At 39.4% G+C, this 19,714-nt stretch overlaps 1 protein-coding gene across 1 annotated transcript in view; it reads right to left on the minus strand.

Moving 5' to 3' along the window:
- The window catches only part of adgrg11 (adhesion G protein-coupled receptor G11), a 136,474-nt gene that overhangs the window by 57,102 nt on the left and 59,658 nt on the right, over positions 1-19,714 (minus strand). Inside the window, exons 9-15 of the mRNA XM_060913558.1 lie at positions 9,171-9,215; positions 7,802-7,828; positions 6,439-6,483; positions 5,070-5,096; positions 4,080-4,124; positions 2,833-2,877; positions 71-97 (exon numbers count right to left, since the gene is read on the minus strand). Of these exons, the coding sequence (XP_060769541.1) occupies positions 71-97; positions 2,833-2,877; positions 4,080-4,124; positions 5,070-5,096; positions 6,439-6,483; positions 7,802-7,828; positions 9,171-9,215 (261 nt within the window). The remainder of the gene's footprint in view (positions 1-70; positions 98-2,832; positions 2,878-4,079; positions 4,125-5,069; positions 5,097-6,438; positions 6,484-7,801; positions 7,829-9,170; positions 9,216-19,714) is intronic.

Raw genomic sequence — 19,714 nt, forward strand, 5'->3', positions numbered from 1 at the left:
TTATTATTATTTCTTTTACAAAATCATAGATGAGATATGAAATTGAAATAAAAATGAAATGTTCTTTTACCCAGAACTTCGTGCAGCTTCTGCATGTCTACAAGATAATACATACATAGAGACTGATTTAATATCTCCATTTATAATTCAGATGAGAATTCAAATTTAGGAGATAAAATGAAATGTTCTTATTGTCAAAAATGTTCTTGAATGTATTGTCTTCTTGATAATAAATACATAGAGACTGATTTAATATCTATATTTAGAATTAAGATGAGAATTCAAATGTAAATAAAACTTCAATATTTTTATCGTCACGCTCATTCTTGCACTTCCTCTTCATGCCGAATCATAATAAATACATAGAGACTGATTTAATATCTATATTTAGAATTCAGTATGGTGGATTATTGATAATTATAACCGATGAATTGTGAATACTGCTGTTTCCAGGGAAAAGGGCACGTACGAATGACGCTGTCAAATTTAAGTTGCAAAGTGAAAAGGTAAAGTACAAAGAACGATATTTTGTTGTATAAATTTTTATAGTATAAAAAGTAACTAGTAGAACGTAAAGTGTAATGTGTTCAGTGTAAAGTTTAAAGAGTTGTGTGTAAAGTGTAAGTGTAAAAACTGAAAAAGATTAAAGTATAAAGATTAAAGTATGCGCACATGGACTTCCTCTGTCTGCTTGACTGCGCCAAGCGAGCGATTTCATGCACATTATCTGCTTTAAGCCCCGCAAATTAAATAACTTCCCAGCCACGGAACGGCCGGATATTTTGTGAGATATTACAGAAATAAACAGGTATCATAATGACCTCATTTAAAGGGGAACTAAATTTCACCAGTTTTATGAAATCGAAAGGCCGTCTAGCTTTAAGAGATAGAATAATTCTGATGGGGAAATTTAAGTCAATTTTAAAGGATCGAGAAAATAGCACTATTGGTCAATGCGACTGTTCTTAAATTTGTTCTTCCATTAATTCTGAAATGGTGCATGTTCTATCCGTGATATTTCATTGCATAGAAACTGGATATTGTATTACACAAATAATTTTGTCCTGAGGGGGAAAAAAACTTTATTGTAATTTTCTGTGGATTCAGTATATTTGATATTTTGCATTATTAACATTCATAAATATTCTTGCATTCCTGCAACTTTGTTTTTACTTAATGACAATTTGCTAAACAAATATAAAATATTATATGTCATCTTTCAAAAACATGACAAGATTTAGATTTTTATAAATAATATTCACAAGATTAATAAAAACTAGACCGGACAATTCCCCGGGGGAAATTGTGAGAGGATGCAGTGCGCGAAGCAATTCGGTCACGCATGTTCGCTGGCCGTGAATGTGTGACCTGCAATGATGTTTCAATGCAATGATTATGTGTGTGCTTGAGACAGCAGCCGTCATGAAGAAGAGCTATTCAAGAGTATAAACAAAGTGACTACAGGCGGAAATTAGCATGTACTGCTATAACCTGGGACAGACATCTGTCCTTACCACAAGGATAATGTTTAATTTGTGCACTGTCCCTTTTAAAAATAAAATAAACTCTAAACTCTAAGAAGAGTGTTTGTAGTTTGTATGTTCGAACAGAAGTGTTCCTAATAAAGTGGGCAGCTAAGGTGAAGTGTCATGCCGACCGAGGCTGTTTTTCTGTCCCATTTATAATGGGTGTCAATGAGGCCATTAGGCTGCCCTCTTCTCAGTTTGAGGCTTCTCATTCAAAAACCGTAAATCCTATCGTTTAGGTAGACACATTGTGTGAATCAGGACAAGTTTTCCTACTACTTTTGAGAAAATCATGTCTGTAGAGTGAAATTTGTGGCTGAAAACACAGTTTAAGCGAGAAAGTTTGAGCTTTTTTTCCAATCCGTCTCCACTCTGACTTAACGAGCTTCACTGGTGTGTAACGCAATAGACACCCATTCAAAAGACGGATTTTCTCCCGGAACCCACATGGCGTTTGAGCCGGGACTGATCCGAAAGTGTAGAACCTAGCAGAAAAGTTGAATGCCAGATCCACAGAGGAGAAGTTTTCCTACGTTTTAGAGTTTGAATCATGTCTCTAGGTGAAAGCATGCCAGAGCAGCAGACGTTTGAAAAACGTTGAAAAAGAGCTTTTTTTTCAATTAAATCCATAGAAATGAATGGGGTTTTTTTCGACGATTTTTTCGCGACTACGTCGCGAAAAAATCGTATTCTGTAGAGAAAAGTAATAGCATAGCGAGTCTGATCGAGCCGCACATTTTGATATATTGTTTGTCTGTGTGCGACGTATGGTTGTGTGACCTGCTATGAAGCTACAATGCCATGATTTATGTGTGTGCTTGAGACAGCCGCCCCCCTCCCCTCTGTGCTCCCTTACTGAAGCCAGTCGGCATGGTGACAGGCCTGAGCAGGTTAAGACACACACAGGTGTCTTATCCACAGAGGAGAAGTTTTCCTACGTTTTAGAGTTTGAATCACGTCTCTAGGTTAAAGCATGCCAGAGCAGCGGACGTTTGAAAAACGTTGAAAAAGTGCTTTTTTTTCAATTAATTCCATAGAAATGAATGGGGGTTTTTTCGATGATTTTTTCGCGACTACGTCGCGAAAAAATTGTATTCTGTAGAGAAAAGTAATAGCATAGCGAGTCCGATCGAGCTGCACGTTTTGATATATTGTTTGTCTGTGTGCGACGTACGGTTATTGAGTTATTCGAAATCAAAATTTGTGTAGGAGGAAGAAGAAGAAGACGGAAGAAGAAGAAGAAGAAGAAATACGTAGAAGAACAATAGTTGCTGTGCTTTGCACTGCATCCTAATAATATTCTTACGTTCACATGTATCCTTGCAAATGCCATTCTTCTCATAAGCTGGACCTGTAAAAGATCCGAAAGTTATTTATGTCCAGACCAAAAGCAATAATGAATAATATTTGTGTATTCAAGAAATAATTTTGCCTGAAAACCAGTACAGTATATCACATCAGCACTGGTTTCCTCTGTGACATGGCTGACTTGGACTGTTTTAACCATCAGCCCCATCAGATCACATGACCCTTTCACATGCCCTGTTAATCACTTGTACCTGTGTTTCCATTCATTGGAACCACAATTCAGGTTCTTACTTTTCACTGTTTAGTTGCTTCGCTTCTGTTGTTGTGCATCACCAGCTGTTGTGTTGTAGTAAATTATAATATACACCGATCAGCCATAACATTAAACCCACTGAGAGGTGAAGAAGCGAATAACGCTGATTATCTCATTACAGTGGCACCTGTCGAGGGGCGGGGCTTATAAAGCAAGAGAACAGTCAGCTCTTGACATTGATGTGTTGGAAGCAGGAAAAATGGGCGAGTGTAAGGATCTGAGGGACTCTGACAGGGGCCAAACAAAATCCCTTTATTACTGAGCAGGCAGTTAATAAGTTAACTTTAAATTAATAACATTGGCTCATTAGCATCACTTTAATGCGAACATGAAAATAAACTGTTTTAAACAATGAGGTAGACAAATCAACCTACCACACACACACACACACACACACACACACACACACACACACACACACACACACACACACACACACACACAGACAGTCTGGTGCTCAGATTATTCTTTCTATTAATGACCAGGATCGGGTTTTGCAGCAGATTTGGTGATTGTAGTTATATAAAGTTATTTACATGGTAGAGTTTCTGAAAACAAAGCACAATTAATGCATAGTGTATTACTTTATTATTATTTCCTTTGCAAAATGAAAGATGAGATATGAAATTGAGATAAAAATGAAATGTTCTTTTACTCGGATTATTGTGCAGTTTCTGCATGTCTACAGGATAATAAATACATAGAGACTGATTTAATATCTCCATTTATAATTCAGATGAGAATTCAAATTTCGGAGATAAAATGAAATGTTCTTATTGTCACAAATGTTCTTGCATTCCTGCAACTTTGTTTTTAATTGATGACAATTTGCAAAACAAATATAAAATATTATATGTCATCTTTCAAAAACATGACAAGATTTAGATTTTTATAAATAATATTCATAAGATTAACAAAAATAATATTCTTACACTTAGATGTATCCTTGCAAATGCCATTCTCAGCAAAAGCTGAACCTGTAAAAGATCCGAAAGTTATTTATGTCCAGACCAAAAGCAATAATGAATAATATTTGTGTATTCAAGAAATAATTTTGCCTGAAAACCAGTACAGTATATCACATCAGCACTGGTTTCCTCTGTGACATGGCTGACTTGGACTGTTTTAACCATCAGCCCCATCAGATCACATGACCCTTTCACATGCCCTGTTAATCACTTGTACCTGTGTTTCCATTCATTGGAACCACAATTCAGGTTCTTACTTTTCACTGTTTAGTTGCTTCGCTTCTGTTGTTGTGCATCACCAGCTGTTGTGTTGTAGTAAATTATAATATACACCGATCAGCCATAACATTAAACCCACTGAGAGGTGAAGAAGCGAATAACGCTGATTATCTCATTACAGTGGCACCTGTCGAGGGGCGGGGCTTATAAAGCAAGAGAACAGTCAGCTCTTGAAGTTGATGTGTTGGAAGCAGGAAAAATGGACGAGTGTAAGGATCTGAGGGACTCTGACAGGGGCCAAACAAAATCCCTTTATTACTGAGCAGGCAGTTAATAAGTTAACTTTAAATTAATAACATTGGCTCATTAGCATCACTTTACTGCGAACATGAAAATAAACTGTTTTAAACAATGAGGTAGACAAATCAACCTACCACACACACACACACACACACACACACACACACACACACACACACACACACACACACACACACACACACAGTCTGGTGCTCAGATTATTCTTTCTATTAATGACCAGGGTCGGGTTTTGCAGTAGATTTTGTGATTGTAGTTATATAAAGTTATTTACATGGTAGAGTTTCTGAAAACAAAGCACAATTAATGCATAGAGCATAACTTTATTATTATTATTATTATTATTATTATTATTATTTCTTTTACAAAATGATAGATGAGATATGAAATTGAGATAAAAATGAAATGTTCTTTTACCCAGAACTTCGTGCAGCTTCTGCATGTCTACAACATAATAAATACATAGAGACTGATTTAATATCTCCATTTATAATTCAGATGAGAATTCACATTTAGGAGATAAAATGAAATGTTCTTATTGTCAAAAATGTTCTTGAATGCATTGTCTTCTTGATAATAAATACATAGAGACTGATTTAATATCTATATTTAGAATTAAGATGAGAATTCAAATGTAAATAAAACTTCAATATTTTTATCTTCACGCTCATTCTTGCACTTCCTCTTCATACCTAAATTATAATAAATACATAGAGACTGATTTAATATCTATATTTAGAATTCAGTATGGTGGATGATTGATAATTATAACCGATGAATTTTGAATACTGCTGTTTCCAGGGAAAAGGGCACGTACGAATGACGCTGTCAAATTTAAGTTGCAAAGTGAAAAGGTAAAGTACAAAGAACGATATTTTGTTGTATAAATTTTTATAGTATAAAAAGTAACTAGTAGAACGTAAAGTGTAATGTGTTCAGTGTAAAGTTTAAAGAGTTGTGTGTAAAGTGTAAGTGTAAAAACTGAAAAAGATTAAAGTATAAAGATTAAAGTATGTGCACACGGACTTCCTCTGTCTGCTTGACTGCGCCAAGCGAGCGATTTCATGCACATTATTTGCTTTAATCCCCACAAATTAAATAACTTCCCAGCCACGGAATGGCTGGATATTTTGTGACATATTACAGAAATAAACAGATATCACAATCACCACATTTAAAGAGGAACTAAATTTCACCAGTTTTATGAAATCGAAAGGCCGTCTAGCTTTACGAGATAGAATAATTCTGATGGGGAAATTTAAGTCAGTTTTAAAGGATCGAGAAAACAGCACTATTGGTCAATGCGACTGTTCTTAAATTTGCTCTTCCATTAATTCTGAAATGGTGCATGTTCTATCCGTGATATTTTATTGCATAGAAACTGGATATTACTGTATGTTTATACAGTTATAACAATGTTTCCTGCTTTCTTGGCCAGGTCACTGAAAAAGAGATTTTATTCTCAATGAGTTTTTACCTGGTAAAATTAAAGATGATATAAAATATTAAGCAGTTAATTTCCTTTGAACACGTATAGTGGGGTATTACACGAATAATTTTGTCCTGAGGGGGAAAAAACTTTATTGTAATTTTCTGTGGATTCAGTATATTTGATATTTTGCATTATTAACATTCATAAATATTCTTGCATTCCTGCAACTTTGTTTTTAATTAATGACAATTTGCAAAACAAATATAAAATATTATATGTCATCTTTCAAAAACATGACAAGATTTAGATTTTTAGAAATAATATTCATAAGATTAATAAAAATAATATTCTTACGTTCACGTGTATCCTTGCAAATGTCATGCCCATCAGAATCTGGACCTGTAAAAGATCCGAAAGTTATTTATGTCCAGGCCAAAAGCAATAATGAATAATATTTGTCTCATCTCATTATCTCTAGCCGCTTTATCCTTCTACAGGGTTGCAGGCAAGCTGGAGCCTATCCCAGCTGACTACGGGTGAAAGGCGGGGTTCACCCTGGACAAGTCGCCAGGTCATCACAGGGCTGACACATAGACACAGACAACCATTCACACTCACATTCACACCTACGGTCAATTTAGAGTCACCAGTTAACCTAACCTGCATGTCTTTGGACTGTGGGGGAAACCGGAGCACCCGGAGGAAACCCACGCGGACACGGGGAGAACATGCAAACTCCGCACAGAAAGGCCCTCGCCGGCCCCGGGGCTCGAACCCAGGACCTTCTTGCTGTGAGGCGACAGCGCTAACCACTACACCACCGTGCCGCCCAATAATATTTGTGTATTCAAGAAATAATTTTGCCTGAAAACCAGTACAGTATATCACATCAGCACTGGTTTCCTCTGTGACATGGCTGACTTGGACTGTTTTAACCATCAGCCCCATCAGATCACATGACCCTTTCACATGCCCTGTTAATCACTTGTACCTGTGTTTCCATTCATTGGAACCACAATTCAGGTTCTTACTTTTCACTGTTTAGTTGCTTCGCTTCTGTTGTTGTGCATCACCAGCTGTTGTGTTGTAGTAAATTATAATATACACCGATCAGCCATAACATTAAACCCACTGAGAGGTGAAGAAGCGAATAACGCTGATTATCTCATTACAGTGGCACCTGTCGAGGGGCGGGGCTTATAAAGCAAGAGAACAGTCAGCTCTTGACGTTGATGTGTTGGAAGCAGGAAAAATGGGCGAGTGTAAGGATCTGAGGGACTCTGACAGGGGCCAAACAAAATCCCTTTATTACTGAGCAGGCAGTTAATAAGTTAACTTTAAATTAATAATATTGGCTCATTAGCATCACTTTAATGCGAACATGAAAATAAACTGTTTTAAACAATGAGGTAGACAAATCAACCTACCACACACACACACACACACACACACACACACACACACAGTCTGGTGCTCAGATTATTCTTTCTATTAATGACCAGGGTCGGGTTTTGCAGTAGATTTTGTGATTGTAGTTATATAAAGTTATTTACATGGTAGAGTTTCTGAAAACAAAGCACAATTAATGCATAGAGCATAACTTTATTATTATTATTATTATTATTATTATTATTATTATTATTATTATTATTATTATTTCTTTTACAAAATGATAGATGAGATATGAAATTGAGATAAAAATGAAATGTTCTTTTACCCAGAACTTTGCGCAGCTCCTGCATGTCTACAACATAATAAATACATAGAGACTGATTTAATATCTCCATTTATAATTCAGATGAGAATTCACATTTAGGAGATAAAATGAAATGTTCTTATTGTCAAAAATGTTCTTGAATGTATTGTCTTCTTGATAATAAATACATAGAGACTGATTTAATATCTATATTTAGAATTAAGATGAGAATTCAAATGTAAATAAAACTTCAATATTTTTATCGTCACACTCTTTCTTGCACTTCTTCTTCATGCCTAAATTATAATAAATACATAGAGACTGATTTAATATCTATATTTAGAATTCAGTATGCTGGATTATTGATAATTATAAACGATGAATTGTGAATACTGCTGTTTCCAGGGAAAAGGGCACGTACGAATAACACTGTCAAATTTAAGTTGCAAAGTGAAAAGGTAAAGTACAAAGAACGATATTTTGTTGTATAAATTTTTATAGTATAAAAAGTAACTAGTAGAACGTAAAGTGTAATGTGTTCAGTGTAAAGTTTAAAGAGTTGTGTGTAAAGTGTAAGTGTAAAAACTGAAAAAGATTAAAGTATAAAGATTAAAGTATGCGCACACGGACTTCCTCTGTCTGCTTGACTGCGCCAAGCGAGCGATTTCATGCACATTATCTGCTTTAATCCCCGCAAATTAAATAACTTCCCAGCCACAGAACGGCCGGATATTTTGTGAGATATTACAGAAATAAACAGATATCACAATCACCACATTTAAAGAGGAACTAAATTTCACCAGTTTTATGAAATCGAAAGGCCGTCTAGCTTTACGAGATAGAATAATTCTGATGGGGAAATTTAAGTCAATTTTAAAGGAACGAGAAAACAGCACTATTGGTCAATGCGACTGTTCTTAAATTTATTTTTCCATTAATTCTGAAATGGTGCATGTTCTATCCGTGATATGTTATTGCATAGAAACTGGATATTACTGTATGTTTATACAGTTATAACAATGTTTCCTGCTTTCTTGGCCAGGTCACTGAAAAAGAGATTTTACTCTCAATGAGTTTTTACCTGGTAAAATTAAAGATGATATAAAATATTAAGCAGTTAATTTCCATTGAACATGTATAGTGGGGTATTACACAAATAATTTTGTCCTGAGGGGGAAAAAACTTTATTGTAATTTTCTGTGGATTCAGTATATTTGATATTTTGCATTATTAACATTCATAAATATTCTTGCATTCCTGCAACTTTGTTTTTAATTGATGACAATTTGCAAAACAAATATAAAATATTCTATGTCATCTTTCAAAAACATGACAAGATTTAGATTTTCATAAATAATATTCATAAGATTAATAAAAATAATATTCTTACGTTCACATGCTGTGTTGCATATGGCATTCCCAGCAGAATCTGAACCTGTAAAAGATCCGAAAGTTATTTATGTCCAGACCAAAAGCAATAATGAATAATATTTGTGTATTCAAGAAATAATTTTGCCTGAAAACCAGTACAGTATATCACATCAGCACTGGTTTCCTCTGTGACATGGCTGACTTGGACTGTTTTAACCATCAGCCCCATCAGATCACATGACCCTTTCACATGCCCTGTTAATCACTTGTACCTGTGTTTCCATTCATTGGAACCACAATTCAGGTTCTTACTTTTCACTGTTTAGTTGCTTCGCTTCTGTTGTTGTGCATCACCAGCTGTTGTGTTGTAGTAAATTATAATATACACCGATCAGCCATAACATTAAACCCACTGAGAGGTGAAGAAGCGAATAACGCTGATTATCTCATTACAGTGGCACCTGTCGAGGGGCGGGGCTTATAAAGCAAGAGAACAGTCAGCTCTTGACGTTGATGTGTTGGAAGCAGGAAAAATGGGCGAGTGTAAGGATCTGAGGGACTCTGACAGGGGCCAAACAAAATCCCTTTATTACTGAGCAGGCAGTTAATAAGTTAACTTTAAATTAATAACATTGGCTCATTAGCATCACTTTACTGCGAACATGAAAATAAACTGTTTTAAACAATGAGGTAGACAAATCAACCTACCACACACACACACACACACACACACACACACACACACACACACACACACACACACACACACACACAGTCTGGTGCTCAGATTATTCTTTCTATTAATGACCAGGGTCGGGTTTTGCAGTAGATTTGGTGATTGTAGTTATATAAAGTTATTTACATGGTAGAGTTTCTGAAAACAAAGCACAATTAATGCATAGAGCATAACTTTATTATTATTATTTCTTTTGCAAAATGAAAGATGAGATATGAAATTGAGATAAAAATGAAATGTTCTTTTACTCGGATTATTGTGCAGTTTCTGCATGTCTACAGGATAATTGTTATGACTTTTATTTAATTTTTGTGATTTGAATTTTTCTGTTTCGAGTTTAGTCTGTTTCCTTAGCTTCTCTCTGGGCAGAAGCCTTGGATGTAATTTGTGGTGCGTGAGTCCCATCTCCTGGTCATAATAGTGTTGCAATGTGGGTTTAGTTCACCGTCACTGACCGGATGTAATGTTTTCAAGTTAGACAGTGTGTATGCTGTGCTGTGCGTTCGCTGAATCCTTGGAGTAGATATGCCCGTAAGTTGTTTCGTTGTCTGTTTGAAAGTCTACACTTAAGATGTGCATTTCCGTTGATACTATTAACAAACTGAAAGAGAAATACGTTTAAAGAAAAGGTTAACTGTGTATTTGTCTGGAATCAACATCACTAATTAAACGAGTTGTGTTATGCTAGCTCGCTAGCAACTTGAATGTATGCTTTACACATGGAACACCTGTGTGATACGTTTATTTGTATTTTCTTTAGTTTTACGGAATTTGAATGAGTTCTACAGTAAAGCTTCTGACACTGACAGCATCAACTGTGCTCCATCTCTCATTCAACCGTTCACTATCTGTCTGTGCATTGTTGGGACACATCGCTAGGACAGAATAGTAAAAGGGCATCCACTCGGCGGGAAAAGCAACAGCACAGCAGCGTCGCCATCTGAAGACCCAACATGTCTCAGGAAGACAAGAACAAACTGCAAACTTTAGAGGCGAAGTCTAGAGCCTCATCAGTAAGATCCAGTGTATCAACAGCTAGCAGTGCAGCAACCAAAGCAAGGGCGAAGGCAGAGGCGTATAAGGTGAAAATCGCATATGCAGAGAGAGAAACCGCAATGTTATGCGAGAAAGCTCGCATGGAGGAGCAGCAACAAAAAACATTGGCTGAAGCAACGCGCCGCAAAGCAGAGGTGGAAGCCGACCTTCATGTGTTGCAGCTAGAGAAGGAAGCGACAGCGGCATCCAGAGAAGCGGAGGTCTATGAAGCAGCGGCTTACATGGAGGATGAACAGCGCCTTGATTTTGGAGAAGAAGAGAGAGCCCAGCTCACTAGGGAGTATGTACAGAACATTCCAGTGCAATACGCTCAGCAGCCTTTTCCTCAATCACAGACACTTCCTCCTCCTCCAACTGCCACTCAGCACTCTCCTCAAGCTCAGCCTCATGCCAGCAACCTCCTTCGGCAAACTCCAGTCAGTTATGCGAGCCAACAGAACAACCTCACACCACAGTACGCCCCCAACCCTCCTTCACATGGAACATCTGAGGGCTACATGGATGCACCGCCTCAGCTTCCAGACTTCGCCACCTACTTGATAAGAAGGGAGATGGTGAGTTCAGGACTGACCCAATTTGATGACCGCCCGGAGAATTATTGGGCATGGAAAACCTCATTTCAGAGCATAACACACGACCTAAGCCTGACACACAGAGAAGAGCTTGACCTACTCGTCAAATTGCTCGGGCCAGACTCCTCCATGCATGCCAAACGAATCAGGTCAGTCCATGTATCATGTCCAGAGAAAGCAGTCCAGCTAGTATGGCAGCGCCTAGAGGACTGCTATGGGAGCCCTGAAGTCATCGAGCATGCTTTGCTGAAAAGACTTGAAGATTTCCCCCGCAATACAAACAAAGACCCTCGACAACTCAGAGAACTGGGAGACCTGCTACAGGAGCTAGAGTCTGCTAAGTGGAGTGGCATCACACCCGGGCTCGCATACCTCGACACTGCACGGGGTGTTAACCCTATAGTTGAAAAACTCCCATACGGCCTTCAGGAAAAATGGATGACACAAGGCTCCAGATATAAAGAACAGTTTAAAGTAGCCTTCCCACCATTTAGCTTTTTCGTGCAGTTTATATGTGGCCAAGCGAAAACTAGAAACGACCCAAGTTTCGTTTTCTCCTCATCCAGCTGTGCAAGCAGCATGAAGCCGGACAGAACCATTAAGTCAAACAAGCCATCTGTCTTCGTCAAGAAAACTGAAGTGTCGGCCACTGCCTCAGCCTCTACGTCCAGCCAGGCTAAGAAGAAGTCAGATGAGCCAGACAAACACTGCCCCATCCATGACAAACCCCACCCCCTCACTAAGTGTCGAGCTTTTCGAAGCAAGTACCTGGACGACCGGAAAGCCTATCTGAAAGAAAACTCCATCTGTTACAGATGCTGTGCTTCTACCAAACATATTGCTAAGGACTGCAAGTTATCTGTGAAATGCAAAGAATGTGACAGTGAGAAGCATGTGACTGCTTTACACCCTGGGCCCGCCCCTTGGTCCACTGAAGAGACCAAATGTGAGTCAGAGCAGACAAGTGATCCTCTGAGCGTGAGCTCTAAATGCACAGAGATATGCACTAAGTCTCTCCAACCCAGGTCATGCTCGAAGATATATCTAGTAAGAGTGTACCCCTCCAACCAGCGTGAACGAATGCAGCATGTCTATGCAGTACTAGATGACCAGAGTAATCGGTCGTTGGCTAAGTCACAGTTCTTCGATCTGTTCGGCATTGAAGGTAACTCCTCTCCCTACACTCTGAAGACATGTTCAGGCACGGTTGAGACGGCGGGGAGGAAGGCGAGCAACTTTGTAGTGGAGTCACTTGATGGGAAATCTACAGTAGCACTTCCTGTCCTTATAGAATGTAACACCATTCCTGATGACAAAGCGGAAATTCCAACACCAGAGATAACTCAACACTTCCCCCACCTTGCCCCAGTGGCTGGCAAAATCCCACCTCCAGATCCCAACGCTCAGATCCTTTTACTCCTGGGGAGAGATGTCTTGTGCGTGCATAAGGTACGTGAACAGCACAAACATACTCAATAACGGCAGAACCTCATTCTTCACGCACTGCACCAAGAATGTTCAAGTCAAGGAGCAGATAACTTCTCGCCCCTTCCAGTATGTGCCTGATGTGCCACGCTACTCCAGCCTCAGTTCAGTTCCAAGTTGCCTTGGAGATGTTTTCTTGAGACATGCTGGCGATGAAAAAACTGCACTCTCAATCGAAGACAACATATTCATAGACATGATGAACAAAGAAGTGTACCTTGATGAAGACAACTACTGGGTGGCGCCACTGCCATTTCGTTCACCTAGACATCAGCTTCTGAACAACAGGGAACAAGCAATGCAGAGGCTGTCTTCACTGCAACGCACTTTCTCGAGGAAACCAGATATGAAGGAACATTTCTTTGACTTCATGCAAAAGGTCATTGAAACCCGCCAAGCGGAACTCGCTCCACCTGTGCAGCCAGGTGAAGAGTGCTGGTATTTGCCAATATTTGGCGTTTACCACCCCCAAAAGCCAGACAAAATTAGAGTGGTGTTTGACTCGAGTGCGCAGTATCATAACACATCACTCAATGACGTTCTGCTACGAGGGCCCGACCTCAACAATACCTTAATAGGTGTGCTGATGCACTTCCGAAGAGAGAAAACAGCCATTACTGCGGACATCGAGCAAATGTTTTACAGATTCAAGGTGAAACAAGACCACCACAATTATCTTCGCTTCTTGTGGCACAAAGAAAACTGCCCCGGAGAATAAATCATCGAGTACAGAATGACTGTGCATGTCTTTGGAAACAGTCCATCACCAGCTGTTGCCATATATGGCCTACAGCACACAGCAGAACTGGGTGAAGCAGAATATGGCACAGATGCCAAAGAGTTTGTGCTACGCAATTTCTACGTCGACGATGGGATAACTTCTGAATAAAAAGAATAACCTGGATGTCTCAGTACTCAACAACTACAGGCCCATATCCAATTTGCCATTCGTTGGTAAAATAATTGAAAAAATTGTTTTTAATCAATTAACTGCCTTCCTGACATCAAACGGATGTTTTGATAAGTTTCAGTCAGGTTTTCGTGCCAATCATAGCACTGAAACAGCTCTTACTAAAGTCATGAATGACCTATGGCTTAATTCTGATGCTGGTAAAACATCAGTCTTGGTGCTTTTAGACTTAAGTGCTGCATTTGACACGGTAGATCATTCCATACTGTTACATCGACTGGAGCATTGGGTTGGATTTACTGGTATAGTAATCAACTGGTTAAAATCTTACCTACAACAAAGATTTTTTTATGTGGCCATTGGAGGCCACAGTTCATCACCCGTGTCCTTGAACTGTGGGGTTCCCAGGGCTCAATCCTGGGACCATTACTATTCAACCTTTATATGCTCCCACTTGGACAAATTATTAAGAATAACTCAATAAACTTCCATAGCTATGCAGATGACACTCAGCTTTACTTAGCTATGTCACTTAATGACTATGCCCCTCTTGAGTCTCTTCATAGATGCATTGACCAAATTAACAAATAGATGTCTCACAATTTTCTTCAGCTGAACGCAGATAAAACTGAAGTAATTATATTTGGCAAAAAGGAGGAAAGGCTTAGGATTGCCACTGTTCTTGAAACTAAGGGGCTTAAAGCAAAGGATACTGTCAAAAATCTTGGTGTCCTTATTGACAGCGAACTTAACTTCAACAGTCATATGAAAGTGGTAAAAAAGTCTGCATTCTATCACCTAAAAAACATTTCTAAACTCAGGGGTCTCATGTCAATACATGATCTAGAAAAACTTATTCATGCTTTCATCTCCAGTAGGGTTGATTACTGCAATAGCCTTTTCACAGGTCTTCCAAAAAAGACCATCAAAGAGCTTCAACTAATCCAAAATGCAGCAGCAAGGGTTCTTACAAGAACAAAAAGGGTAGTCCATATCACTCCAATCCTAAGGTCTCTGCACTGGCTCCCAGTGAGCTATAGAATTGACTTTAAGGCATTACTTCTTCTATTTAAAACATTAAATGGGATGGGACCCAGCTACCCACTGGATATGTTTCAATTATATGCACCAACTAGGTCTCTAAGATCACAGGAGAAAAACTTGCTAGTAATACCAGCTGTCAAAACGAAGTGTGGTGAAGCAGCCTTTAGTTGCTATGCTGCTAAGCTTTGGAACCAACTTCCAGATGAGATCAAAAATGCTTCTACTGTTGTTAGTTTTAAATCCAGGCTCAAGACAAAGCTGTTTTCAGATGCTTTCACTTGATTAATTTTTACCTAAAGTGTAATTAATTTCCTTTAACATAATTTCTTTTAATTTTGATTTTAATGATTTTACTTTAATTCTTTATTTTAATTTCTTTTTAATTTTGGATTTTAATGATTTCACTTTTACTTTAATTCTTTGTTACTGGTCTTATGCTTTTATTTTTTGTGAAGCACATTGAATTGCCTGTGTGTATGAAATGCGCTATACAAATAAACTTGCCTTGCCTTCTGTTCCCAGCGAAAAGACAGCGATTGACCTGCTGAAAAGAACACAAAAGATGTTGGCAGCCGCAAACCTGAAACTTCATAAAGTTGCCTCCAACAGTGCTATAGTCATGGAAGCCTTTCCGTCAGAGGAACGAGCAAAGGAGCTCAAGGACTTAGATCTGAGTGCAGACCCGCTGCCTCTCTACAGCACAGTCTTCGTGTGAGCTGGAATCTGAAAATAGACTGCTTCACATTCAGAGTGTCAAGAGAGGTAAAACCATTCACGCGGAGAGGGACACTCTCAACGGTCAACATCCTGTATGACCCCTTGGGGTTCGTCTCCCCAGTCACCATGCAAGGCAAGGCTCTTGTGAGAGAACTCTCATGCATGCAACAGGACTGGGATGAGCCTCTCCCAGCAGACAAAAAGGCTCAGTGGGAAGCATGGACCACGTCTCTTGTAGACCTCGAACACCTACACATTCCAAGACCATATGTTCCAGCGTTGTTCTCTCAAGCTGTTAGCAGAGAGCTGTGTGTCTTTTCAGATGCGTCCGTTCTGGCCATTGCTGCTGTGGCCTATCTGCGGATCAAAGATTTAGAAGGACAGCATCACGTGGGGTTTGTGATGAGCAAATCTAAGCTAGCTCCATTTCCTGCTCACACTGTCCCACGCTTGGAGTTGTGTGCCTCAGTGCTTGCTGTTGAGCTCATGGAGCTCATAAAAGAAGAAATGGATGCTGACCTGCATGTCCAGTTTTACACAGACAGCCGCGTGGTACTTGGGTACATCCACAACACGACAAGGAGGTTTCACATGTATGTGGCCAACAGGGTCGCACGCATTCGGAAATTCACCTCCCCAGACCAGTGGCATTATGTACGAACTGACCAAAACCCAGCCGACCATGCCACTCGACCTATGCCACCAGCTCAGTTGCACCTCACCAACTGGTTTTCTGGGCCTACCTTCCTTCAACAGCCAGATGTCGTGGAAGATGACACAGAGTGTTTCCAGCTTGTAAACCCAGATCTGGATGTTGAGATCAGGCCTCAGGTAACCACACTTGCAACAAAGGTCGCAGCTCAGTCTCTAGGCACACACAGATTTCAGCGCTTTTCAAGCTGGAATTCACTCGTGAGAGCTGTCACAACACTAATTCACATTGCAAGGTCATTCTCTCAGGCCACACGCACAGACACCTGTAGTAAATGGCACCACTGCACAAAACCTTACACCTCAGAACTTTCACAAGCAAAGTGTACAATCATTAAAGCAGCGCAGCAGGACGCTTATATGGAAGAGTTTAAGAGCCTGACATGAGAAGGGAAGGTGTCGTGCCACAGCTCACTCAAGAGACTAGACCCCTTCATCGACAGCGAGGGACTCTTGAGAGTGGGTGGCCGAGTACACATGGCAGGCCTCCCCGACCAAGAGAAGCACCCTTTGATCATACCACCCAAACATCACCTAGCAAAACTGATTGTGGAACATTACCACGGCCAAGTGGCTCATCAAGGACGCCATCTCACTGCAGGGGCAATACGCACAGCAGGCCTGTGGATTGTTGGAGGCAGAGGGCTCATCTCTAGTGTCATCCATAAATGTGTCACGTGCAGAAGACTGAGGGGAAAGCTGGAAAACCAGAAAATGTCAGACCTGCCAGCGGATAGAGTGTCTGTGGATCCTCCATTCACACACACAGGTCTCGACATCTTTGGCCCATGGAGTGTAGTGACGCGTCGGACGAGAGGAGGTAGTGCTGAGAATAAAAGATGGGCTGTTCTCTTCAGCTGCTTAACTTCCAGAGCTATTCACCTGGAGGTGATCGAGTCAATGTCGACTTCAAGCTTTATCAATGCCCTCCGACGCTTCCTGGCCATCAGAGGGCCAGTTCAACATCTGAGGTCTGACAGAGGCAGGAATTTTATCGGCGCCTGCAGGGAGCTGCAAATCAACACAGAGGATCCGGAGATCAGAAACTTTCTACACGATCGAGGCTGCACCTGGTCATTCAATGCACCACACTCATCCCACATGGGAGGAGCGTGGGAGAGAATGATTGGAGTTGCAAGGCGTATCCTCGATGGACTCCTGTTGACAAACAGTTCTACAAGACTCACGCATGAAGTGCTGACCACTTTAATGGCTGAAGTCATGGCAATCATGAACTCCCGACTGTTGACCCCCATCTCGACAGATGCAGAAATGCCTCAAGTTCTTTCACCTGCAATGACTGACTCAGAAAGCAAGCGTCGCACCCGCTCCTCCAGGGGACTTCAAAATCGACCATCTACACAAAAGTCAGTGGTGGCAGGTTCAGAGTCTGGCAGATGCTTTCTGAAAAAAGTGGAAGCAGGAATACTTGCAGACTCTCCAGCCTAGGAAAAAATGGACTGAAAACAGAGCTAACCTTCAAGAAGGGGATGTTGTACTGCTTAAAGACTGTCAGGTGAAACGCAGTGAATGGCCAGTTGGACTTATTACAAAGGCCATTCTAAGCAGTGACAACAGAGTCCGCAAAGTCATGGTAAAGACCTCCAAACATGGGACTGTGAAAGAGTATCTTAGGCCCATTAGTGAAGTTGTTGTACTTTTCCCCAAAGAGAATAACTGATAAAAATAACTGCTGACTGTAATGAAACAAATAGTGGTATAATAGAAATCATACCAGGTGGGGAGTGTTATGACTTTGATTTAATTTTTGTGATTTGAATTTTTCTGTTTCGAGTTTAGTCTGTTTCCTTAGCTTCTCTCTGGGCAGAAGCCTTGGATGTAATTTGTGGTGCGTGAGTCCCATCTCCTGGTCATAATAGTGTTGCAATGTGGGTTTAGTTCACCGTCACTGACCGGATGTAATGTTTTCAAGTTAGACAGTATGTATGCTGTGCTGTGCGTTCGCTGAATCCTTGGAGTAGATATGCCCGTAAGTTGTTTCGTTGTCTGTTTGAAAGTCTACACTTAAGATGTGCATTTCCGTTGATACTATTAACAAACTGAAAGAGAAATACGTTTAAAGAAAAAAGGTTAACTGTGTATTTGTCTGGAATCAACATCACTAGTTAAACGAGTTGTGTTATGCTAGCTCGCTAGCAACTTGAATGTATGCTTTACACATGGAACACCTTTGTGATACGTTTATTTGTATTTTCTTTAGTTTTACGGAATTTGGATGAGTTCTACAGTAAAGCTTCTGAAACTGACAGCATCAACTGTGCTCTGTCTCTCATTCAACCGTTCACTATCTGTCTGTGCATTGTTGGGACACATCGCTAGGACAGAATAGTAATAAATACATAGAGACTGATTTAATATCTCCATTTATAATTCAGATGAGAATTCAAATTTAGGAGATAAAATTAAATGTTCTTATTGTCACAAAATGTTCTTGCATGTATTGTCTTCTTGATAATAAATACATAGAGACTGATTTAATATCTATATTTAGAATTAAGATGAGAATTCAAATGTAAATAAAACTTCAATATTTTTATCTTCACGCTCATTCTTGCACTTCCTCTTCATACCTAAATTATAATAAATACATAGAGACTGATTGAATATCTATATTTAGAATTCAGTATGGTGGATGATTGATAATTATAACCGATGAATTTTGAATACTGCTGTTTCCAGGGAAAAGGGCACGTACGAATGACGCTGTCAAATTTAAGCTGCAAAGTGAAAAGGTAAAGTACAAAGAACGATATTTTGTTGTATAAATTTTTATAGTATAAAAAGTAACTAGTAGAACGTAAAGTGTAATGTGTTCAGTGTAAAGTTTAAAGAGTTGTGTGTAAAGTGTAAGTGTAAAAACTGAAAAAGATTAAAGTATAAAGATTAAAGTATGCGCACACGGACTTCCTCTGTCTGCTTGACTGCGCCAAGCGAGCGATTTCATGCACATTATTTGCTTTAATCCCCACAAATTAAATAACTTCCCAGCCACGGAACGGCCGGATATTTTGTGACATATTACAGAAATAAACAGATATCACAATCACCACATTTAAAGGGGAACTAAATTTCACCAGTTTTATGAAATCGAAAGGCCGTCTAGCTTTACAAGATAGAATAATTCTGATGGGGAAATTTAAGTCAATTTTAAAGGATCGAGAAAACAGCACTATTGGTCAATGCGACTGTTCTTAAATTTGTTCTTCCATTAATTCTGAAATGGTGCATGTTCTATCCGTGATATTTTATTGCATAGAAACTGGATATTACTGTATGTTTATACAGTTATAACAATGTTTCCTGCTTTCTTG

The sequence above is a fragment of the Neoarius graeffei genome, chromosome 2 (assembly GCF_027579695.1).
Source record: "Neoarius graeffei isolate fNeoGra1 chromosome 2, fNeoGra1.pri, whole genome shotgun sequence".
Taxonomy (NCBI): domain Eukaryota; kingdom Metazoa; phylum Chordata; class Actinopteri; order Siluriformes; family Ariidae; genus Neoarius; species Neoarius graeffei.